General features: G+C 67.1%; 1 protein-coding gene across 1 annotated transcript in view; it reads right to left on the reverse strand.

Moving 5' to 3' along the window:
* The window catches only part of DPH1 (diphthamide biosynthesis 1), a 28,565-nt gene that overhangs the window by 3,764 nt on the left and 15,590 nt on the right, over positions 1 to 9,211 (reverse strand). The window contains exons 4-8 of the mRNA XM_014524311.2: positions 7,308 to 7,462; positions 5,939 to 6,060; positions 3,858 to 3,926; positions 2,205 to 2,361; positions 114 to 214 (exon numbers count right to left, since the gene is read on the reverse strand). Of these exons, the coding sequence (XP_014379797.1) occupies positions 114 to 214; positions 2,205 to 2,361; positions 3,858 to 3,926; positions 5,939 to 6,060; positions 7,308 to 7,462 (604 nt within the window). The remainder of the gene's footprint in view (positions 1 to 113; positions 215 to 2,204; positions 2,362 to 3,857; positions 3,927 to 5,938; positions 6,061 to 7,307; positions 7,463 to 9,211) is intronic.

Consider the following 9,211-nt stretch of genomic DNA (forward strand, 5'->3'; position numbering starts at 1 on the left):
AGCACTGCAGGGACGGGGGGGGGGGGGGGCTGCAGAGGCAGCTCGGGCGAGCTGGGCGCGGGCAGGGCAGGGCAGGGCAGGGCAGGGCAGCAGCCCGGGGCAGCCGTACTCACGCATCCACGTCGGGGAAGAGCTGCAGCTTGCTGGGGAAGATCTCAGACAGCAGCACCCTGACGAAGGGCAGCCCCAGGGCCTGGAGACGCGCCTCCAAGTGCTGCAGCGCGGGGCAGAGGGACAGTCAGGGGAGCTGGGGGGGCGGGGGGGTGGACGACAGATGAGCTGACTCGGGACCGTGTGCGATGGAGGGAACAGGCGAGAGCCCCCGCGGCAGGGCTGTGCCACACTACAACCGCCCGGGCAGGCACCGGGCCAGCCCCACTCCCTCCCCATGCCCATCTCCATAGCTCAGCGGGCACTGGCCCCTGCCAAGGTCGTCAAGTGCCCCCTGCTTTGGGGAGGGGGGCACACGGCGACCTGGTCTCTAGGCTGTTTCAGGGCCCCCCAAAGCACAGGCCAGTCGCACCCCCCACAGCAGTGGGCAAAGCTGGCATTGCAGCCGCGCTCAGTGCCCCCCCTCGCCATGCAGCTCCGTGGCGCGCCCCCCCACTGCGCCTAATGAAGTAATTACTGCTCAATGACAACAATCTGTTCTCGTTAGCAGCAGCCTTCTCAGAGGCACAGGCAGCCAGAGGGACGGTCAGGGGCAGCGTCTGCCCAGGGAGATCCCACTCCTCCACCCTCGGAGCTGCGGCCGGGGCCCTGCGACGCCGGTCCTGACCCATCCCGCTGGGGCCGCAGCCCGGAGTCAGGACAGAGCAGAGCGCCGCCGAGCCGGCACGGCCGCTGCACGGGCGCAGCAGGGCAGGCCCAAGGGGAACGGGAACAGGAACGGTCCCACCACGGTGCGCCCTGCGGGCCCGGCCCGAGGCCCCTGCCCACAGCTCTGCCAACGCCACCTGCACGGTAAGCATCCCCTGACCATCCTCCCCCACCCCCAGGCCAGCACAGCTGTGCCCCCACAGCCTGCCACGGACTTGCTGTGCCCCCCTCCGCCCCTAGCCCCCCCCGGCTATGCCAAGCCCCCTCCCTGGTATTCCCGCCCCCTCCCCTGGGAGCAGGCTGTGCACGGTGCCAGGCGCTGCCAAGCTGGGGGCGGGGCTGGGACTTGGACAAATGTTCTCCAGGGGCTGGAGCAACGCCCCCCACCGCAGCCACAGCTTGGCCCGGGGGCGCGGCAGGGGGCAGAGCCCTGGGCCGGCTCCAGCACTGCAGCGGGGAAGGGGGGGCTCAGTCAGGACCAAGCCCCTCCAGGATGCAGCAGCAGCACGGTGCCAGGCGCTGCCAAGCTGGGGGCGGGGCTGGGACTTGGACAAATGTTCTCCAGGGGCTGGAGCAACGCCCCCCACCGCAGCCACAGCTTGGCCCGGGGGCGCGGCAGGGGGCAGAGCCCTGGGCCGGCTCCAGCACTGCAGCGGGGAAGGGGGGGCTCAGTCAGGACCAAGCCCCTCCAGGATGCAGCAGCAAAGAGGCCCGCGGAGCTGCCCGCCAGCTCCCTGCCACGGGGGGCACAGAGGGTGAGGGCCCCCATGTACCGGGGCTGCCACAGCCTTTGTCCCTGGCCCAAGCTGAGACGTGCTGCTGCAGAGCCCCAGCCCCAGTGCCAGGGCCTAGGCAGGCGGCACAGGACCGACCACGCTCGTCTCATTAAAACAAAAATAGAGAATTAATTGCAGGCGGCTGCCACGGGTCTGTGGGGCCAGCCGGCTCTCCCCAGCGAGGGGCACATTTAACGAGGCTCCGGCTCCCACTCATCTGCCGCTAATTGCCCTGCCATCGTGGCTCAGGGCCGCGCGCAGCCTGGCTGATAGCTGGGCAGGTCCTTGTTAGCGGCAGCTGAGGCTGGGGGAGCCGGCAGGGCTCACGGAGGATGCTGCGACCAGCTCTGGGGAGTTACGGGGGGCATGGCAGCAGCACAGGGTGCAGGTGAATGGGGACAGCAGCCCCCAGCCTCACATCTAATCCTGCTGGGCTGCAGCCCTGATGCCAGAGCGGGGCAGTCAGGGCAGGCGCAGCTCACTGCATCCAGGCATGGGAGGGACACCAGACTGACCTCAGAGACTGACAGGACACAGCCAAATCTGGGGCCCAGCCCAGAGCGAGGCAAGGAGAGCGCAGCAGAGGGGGCAACCGGGGCGGGGTGGTACCTGCAGGACGTGGGTGGAGCCCTGGCGCCCGAGCGTGCCCAGGATCAGCCCCCAGGTGCGGGCCCGGGCGGCGGTGCTGATGGCCTCCTGGCGGGCGCGCTGCATGCGCTCGTGGGCGTAGTGCTCCCGGGACAAGACCTTGCTGTAGGGGTCGTACCTGCAGGGAGACAGCGGTGGCTCGGGGGGGGCTGAGCAGCAGGGCCAGCCCCCACCCCTCAGCGCAGACATACTCAGGGCCCAGCCCAGGCCACCGCACCTCCCTTGCTCTCCACGCCGGCCGGCGCCTGGGCTGAAGGAGGGCAGAAGCCAGCCCCGACTGCCCTGGCTCAGAGGGCGCCCGGCTGAGGGCTGTGGATGGGGTCCCCTGTCCCGAGAGGACCTCGGCTACATCCCTCGGCAGCACCAGGCTGTCGCGTCGGGACAGTAGGGATGGGCCCGCAGGTTCGCGGCTCCTCGCGTGCAGTGGGCGACACCGGCCCCACCAAGCCCACGAGGCCCCGAAGCCCAGCGCTGCTGCCAGCCAGCCCAGCAAGAGCTCCACATCCGCACGCCTCCCGTGCCCTCGTGCCTCGCTCTGCAAGGCAGCTTGTGCAGCTGCAGCTTCTCCCTGCCTGGTCAAGGGCACCTTGCACCCCCTCCCCTTCAGCAGCCTCATTAGCACTAATTGGGGATGAGAGAGGGCTTTTCCCCAGTGCTCCCCACAGAGCAGCTGCCTGGCTTGTTGCCCCCGGGGGCAGGGGGAGGAGGTGGGGGGGCAGCAGCAGCTGGCGAGGGCTGCGGGAGCAGGATGCAGGCAGCAGTGCCCCGGGCTCCGCCGGCAGCCAGGACCAGGGCAGGGCAGCGCAGCGCAGCGCAGCGTGCGGGCCGGCTCTCTTCCCGCCAACCCAGGGTGCCGGCTGGCCCCAGGCTCCCCCCGCTCCCTTCCCCCTCCCCCCCCATTACGGAGGGATCTGTGATTTGTTGCTTTGTTTGACGAGGAGAATTTTAATCAAATCCCACTCGGGCTCCGCAGCTTCCCCAGCACCATAAACCTGACGTGCGGCTCCCGCCGGTAACAAACGACCTACTAAGAAATTCAGATTTTGCCGAGCGGGCCCTGCCTCTCGCTCCTGATATTTCATCTGCTTTCAGCAGCCTCATCATCGCGTTTTATGGCCTCTGCCTGCAGCAGCCGGGAGTTTAATGGCTGCACCTCAAAGAGCTTTCACAGGTACTTGTCAAAATGTTTATATTCAGCCCGAGTAAATGGCTGGTGTTCATCTCCTCCAGCGCCTCCCCTCTGCCCCTCTCCGGGGCCTGCCCTCGCTCCCGCCTGCCGCGGCTCCGTGCTGAGAGCCCTCCAGAGCCAGCCTAGAGCGGCAGGTGGGCAGGCTGGGTCAGAGGCTCCCCGTGCGCTGCCGCCCGGGCGCCGCAGAGGCTTGGGGAGCGACCTGCCCGAGGCTGCACGGGGAAGCTCCCTGCAGACGTGGCCCCCGTGGCCCGTGTAGTCTGGGCAGGGCTGGGGCAGGTGCTAGGCACAACCCCGCTCCAGGGAGGCCTCCAGATGGGCTGTCAACTGTGAGGTTTGCCACCCGCACAGCCGGCGGGCCAGGCGGGCACTGGGACCTCACCATGAGGCCCCTTCCCTCCCTGCCACCCCGTCTGGCCCCGTACCTGTAGGCAGGGATCCCGGGGTTGGCGATCATGATGGACTCCAGGTGGAAGCGCCCGTCCCCCAGGTACCTGCAACAGGGAGAGAAGGAGCTCAGCAAAGAGCAGCACCTGCGTGGCAAGACCCCAGAGCCGGGAGGTGCCCCTTTGGCCCCGGCGCTGCCCCCTCTGACCTATGCCGCCCGCTCCACGCCCTGCCCGGGGAGCGCTCCCTGCCGGACGAGCGCGGGAGAGGGGCCCGTTCCTCGTCCACACGGGCATGCTCCTCCAGGCAGGCGCGTGGCCCCTTGGAGAGGCTCAATCGCGACGGCTGGTTATAGACATTTCTGCTTCCATTTCTAATCGGATTTCAAGTCAGCAATTACATTTCAAAGCCTTTCATTCAGCTGCCCTAATGGAGTGAGGGCTCGGAAAATGAATTCAGACGTAAAACTTGACTAGATTTTTGCCTTTAATTGGAGAATGACATTTCGGGAGATCAAAGCTAATTTGTCTGCAAAAAAGTTGGCCCCAGAGATGGGGCCAAATAACAAAATAACAACTCGGGAAGGTGCGCGCGGGGTCGAGCAGGTACAGCGGCCACCCGCAGCCGCCAGGACCCGCCTGCCTGGCCCCGCGGCCCCTGGCCGCAGCGTCTCTCCAGAGCGCAGACAGGCAAGACGAGGACGGGGAAAGCTTGCGTCAAGCACGCGCAGACAGCAGCCCGAATACCCCAGCCCCACGCACAGGAGGGCGAGAACCGCGAAGGCAACCAGCTGAAGCCAACAGAAGGAAAGTCCGCCAGCCCAACAGTCTCTGAGGCTGGGGATCTCCCGGGGCCAGGGCCGGCGTGCTGGGGGGGTCTGTCCACGCCAGCTCCGGGGCGTCCTGGTGCATGAGCAGCAGGAACGTGCCTCGCCAGGAAAACAAAGCTGACCGTGGCCCCCGCTTGTCCCCCCGCCCTGGGCCAGGCAGGCGATGACCCCTCGAGCCCATGCAGCTTCCCAAGACGCGCCCTCGCTGGCCCTTATTAAAGGAGACAACGCTGAAGAGCCGGGGCTGAGCCCTGGCAGCACTGCCCACGCAGCCGCCAGCCTGCCGGGGTGGTGGCGATTCCCTGGTCCCGGGACTCCAGTAGCTGGGGCTGCAGAAGCCCAAGCCCTGCCAGGCTGCGAGGCAGCAACGGGCACCTGGGGAAACCTTAGCCAGGAGCCCTGGGGGGCTTTGGGGACAGGACTGGCCACAAGGCGCACCTGACTCGTGTGAGCAGACCCCCACCGCCCCCAGGGTCACCAGTGCTGCGGCTCCAGCCCTGCTCTGGGACACGGACCCTGACCCAGGGCCACCCGCCAAGCGCAGACGTGCGGCCCCTGGGACCCCTCCCCAAAGGCCTCAAAGGCGTCGTGAACCAGTCACCTCTTCCGCAGCCCCCCAGCTCTGCCCTGCCACCGGGGCGCCCGGAGGGTCAGGCGCCTCCCTGGAGCCGGCGCGGCCGTGGCGGCGCTGCCGGCCGATCCCCGGGGTGGGGCCGCTTTATTTATTTATTCTGCAGCGCACTGTATTCACAGTACATTAAGCATTTCCATTACCTAAAATAATTAGGTGATAGGAAGCGAAGTGCTCCCTCTAATTTGCTGTCCTTAAATAAAATTAATGTTTCTGTGATGTTGGGCCCTGGCCATCCGTCTTCTCCAATTATCTGCCCGCCCTTCCATCTATTATCTGTTCTGATATACGACTCAATTACTTCTCTTGCATGGCAAGCACCAGCCGCTCCGAGCCGTGCCCCAGCCCCCTGGCTCTGCCGGACCCCGCCCACGGCCCCCCGAGCACGGGTGCCGCAGCCCCTGCCTCACAGTGGCACTCGGTGCAGCGTAACAGGCAGGAAGGAGCCTCTGCCCCAGCACCGGCCATGAAGAGGCCTGGGCTGCACTTGGGTTGGCGGACAGCTGAGCCCGTGGCGCTCCTGCACCCCAGCCTGACTGGCAGCAGAGCTCCAGGCAGGGGCTGGGCACAAGGCCGAGTTGTGGGAAGGCCGGGAAAAGCCAAGCAAACCAGGGACACGTTCCCCAAGTGTGGGCGGGCACGTGCCCCCAGGTACTCACACGATGGCATCCGTGTCCTGTGCCAGCTGGGGGGACGTGCAGCCCAGGATCTCACCCGGGGACAGCGGCTTGCACTGCGGGACGCAGACCTCGTAGTCCGGGCGCAGCTCCTGCGAGGCAGCCTGCGGGGAGACACAGCTGGGCTGAGACCAGATGGGGGAGCGGGGGTGCAGGGAGGGGAAGGGGCTTGAAGCCCTGGTCTGGGGCAGGGCTGACTGATGCCCATGCCTGGAGACAAGCTCTACGGCGTGTGGCGAAGGAGCGTTATGCCCCACAGCCCTGCGACGCGGAGGTGTGGTGCCCGTCAGGCCCAAGCCTGGGTGAGAGACGAGCAGCCTCCCGGGGCCAGGCCGCATGGGGCTGGGGGCTCTGCACTGGCTGCAGCTGCACGCAAGCTCTCCTGCCGGCTGGCGCGGGACACCTGGTGTGAGGGAGCGCGCGCGAGCGCGATGCCGCAGCCGGCTCAGCCGACGCATCAATTAAAATACAAGAGCAAACGTTTAACGCTTCAATAACCCCGTGTTTAGACAGACATGGCTCAAGAGGCTCATTCATCTCTTCCGTCCTGCCAGGCGGCCATTCACAAGCAGCGTCTAATCCACAGGCAGCCCTGCCCGCGCCTGCCGGAGCCCTCCCCGGCCACTTCCAGCAGCACATCAAAATGCCAAGTGCTCGACTGCCTGCCCTGACATTTACCGCGCCAGCTCCCCCGGGAGCTGGGGGAGGGCAGCCACCGCGAAACACCGATCCCAGTTGTTATAAAGTGCTCGAGCAGCACCGTGGCGGTGACGTGCCAGGGCGGAGGGGAGATGCCTCGTATGCCCGCGGGTGCGCCCCCGCAACTCCCCTGCCATGCACAGGCATGTGCCCCCAGCCACCCCCAAGCCCTTGCAATACACAGGGACGTGTGGCCCACAGGGACAGGTGCGCGCGCACACACACACACAGAGGCATGGGCCTGCCCCAGCCGCTCAGACGCACACGGGGCCAAGGCAGCTGCATCCCCTGTGACTGTGCCCCCCGGCTCTGGCCCAGAGCAGCCCCCAGGCACTCCAGGAGACAGGCCAAGCTTGTGAACCATCTCCCAGAGGCCACTGCGCCCAGGGGATGAGGGCCAGGGTCCCCGAGGCCACATGGCCACGCACCCATGCTCCAGACCCCCCCGGGACCGGTGCCAGCTGAGAAGCAGGAGCGTGGGCCCTATTAGACCCGCCTGAAGCCCATCAGCGCAGGGGCTTGGCGCCGGCAGCAAGGCAGGGCCCTGGCTGGGAAGCAGGTGAAGGAGGCGCTGGGGGCTGCTTCTCCGCACCGGCAGGTGTTGGGGTGCGAGTGGCAGCTGCTGGCAGCGGGGCCCTCCCCGTCACCTCACCTGCAGGGCCGAGACAAACTGGATGGTGCTGACGAGGGCCAGGCGGGCGCCCGGGCGGAAGTTGAAGCGCACGGTCTCAAGGAAGTGAGACGTGTCGATCTTGATGTCCACGAACACGTACAGCATCTTCATCCCCTGCGTGGCATCGATGGGAACTGGGCACAGGAGAGATGGGCGTGAGGGGCTGGGCCGGGCACCTCTGCAAGGAGGGCTGCCCTGGACCAGCCAGCGCAGGGAGCCAGCCGTGCATCTGCCCCAGGGCACAGCCAGCTCCGCTTCCTGCCTCCTGATTACGTATTCATGCAGGAGCGGGCCAGGCCGGGAGCGCAGCTGCCCTGGTCACCGCTGCGGCCGCATGGGGCCGGCCAAGGCAGGAGATGGCCGCACGCGTCCTGGCCCAGCTCCCTGCTGCCCACCCGGGCCTCCGCGGAGCCAGGCCAGCCGGGGGCCGCAGGCAGGGCTGGGGGCAGCGCCTGGTCATTTCTCTGCAGCTGGCAGTGGCCCAGGGAATCGATGAACACCAATCTAATTACCCCCGATGCTAAGGAGCCCGTGTCACCACGATTAAGTGAATAATTAAAGTACACGGAGTCGACATCGATCCGCAGCCTCTGCGCTCGCTTCCCATCGCAGGCCGCTCACCTGATCCCAATTAAGTGTAAATTACTCGCTCCTGGCACAGGGCAGAAGCGAGTCCTGCCCGTGCGGGGCGGGAGGGGTGGGCCCCGCGGAGGTCCCTGCAGCCAGGGGCACCTAGGAGGGAGCAGGGGCGCGGCCACAGAGCACCCCGTACCTGACCGTAGGGCCCTGCCCAGGACAGTGCCTGGCACCCGCTACAGGGACAGCGGGAGAGTAGGGGGCTGCAGCCTGGGGGTGACCGGCTGGGGCCTAGAGGGGGGAAGGGAGCCTCCAGCCATGCCTGACGCCCTGCACGTCCAGGCACAAAGCCCGAGAGCCCTGGGAAGCCGGCGCCTGGCAGCTGGCTCGGCCAACGGGCTGTGCGGGGCGACACTGGCCTGCCGGGTGGGACGGGGCAGCCATGTCCTGGCCACGCCCTGCGCCTGCTCTGCGAGACCCGGCACAGCTCATCAGGCCAGGGCTGGTGCCCAGGCATGGCAGAGACGTGCTGTAGCGAGGGGCCGCGGACACGGGGGCCGCTGTGGGGCGTTGGGTCCCAGCGCCGACCCCTGAAGCCCTGCTTTGGCTGGTAACAAATCGACAGCGGGTTTCACATCCCGGGTTTACTGAGGCCCTCTCTCCCTCTCCCCTTGGCTCCTATAAGGAGGCGACGGCGTTGCTGGCTCGGGCATTGTCACCCACAGCGCTCGTGCCACGGACCCCACACAGAGCTGTGAACTTCACATGGGTGTGACGGGGGTCAGAGGCATTTCAGTGGCCGGGGTCTCCAGCCAGTGCCCACCAGGGACAGCTCCCAGCCCGCGGGACCAGCCGACCTGCTGATGCCAGCCCGGGCTGCTGCGTGGGACGGGGAGGCAGCAACTCCGCCTGCTGCAAGGCACGCGAGGGAGGACGTGCCCGTGTCCCCGCGGGCCCCGGCCAGCTACAGCCGGCCCAGGACACGCCAGAGGGTCACAGGCCCAGGGCGATGGACAGCGGAGCTGGCCTGGGCAGTGCTCTGTGGGGAGGGGCACCCATGAGCGGAAACCCTCCCCAGTCCAGCCCAGGCACTGGGGTAGCAACTGCTCGGATCCACCTTAAAACCCAGAGCGTCTTATTGTTATTTTTGGGCTGATTCCATCCTGTGTGGACTTCAAAGTTAGCAGCATCTGGGACAGCAGTGCAGTTTCCATGGCAACTGAATCCAGAGTACCGTTCCGCCTAGGGAGCGCGGAGCCTCCTCCTCGCCCTCCCTTTCAACAAGCCGTTGCGCCCGGCAAGCAGCC

This window comes from Alligator sinensis, unplaced genomic scaffold, assembly GCF_000455745.1.
Source record: "Alligator sinensis unplaced genomic scaffold, ASM45574v1 scaffold1244_1, whole genome shotgun sequence".
Lineage (NCBI taxonomy): Eukaryota > Metazoa > Chordata > Crocodylia > Alligatoridae > Alligator > Alligator sinensis.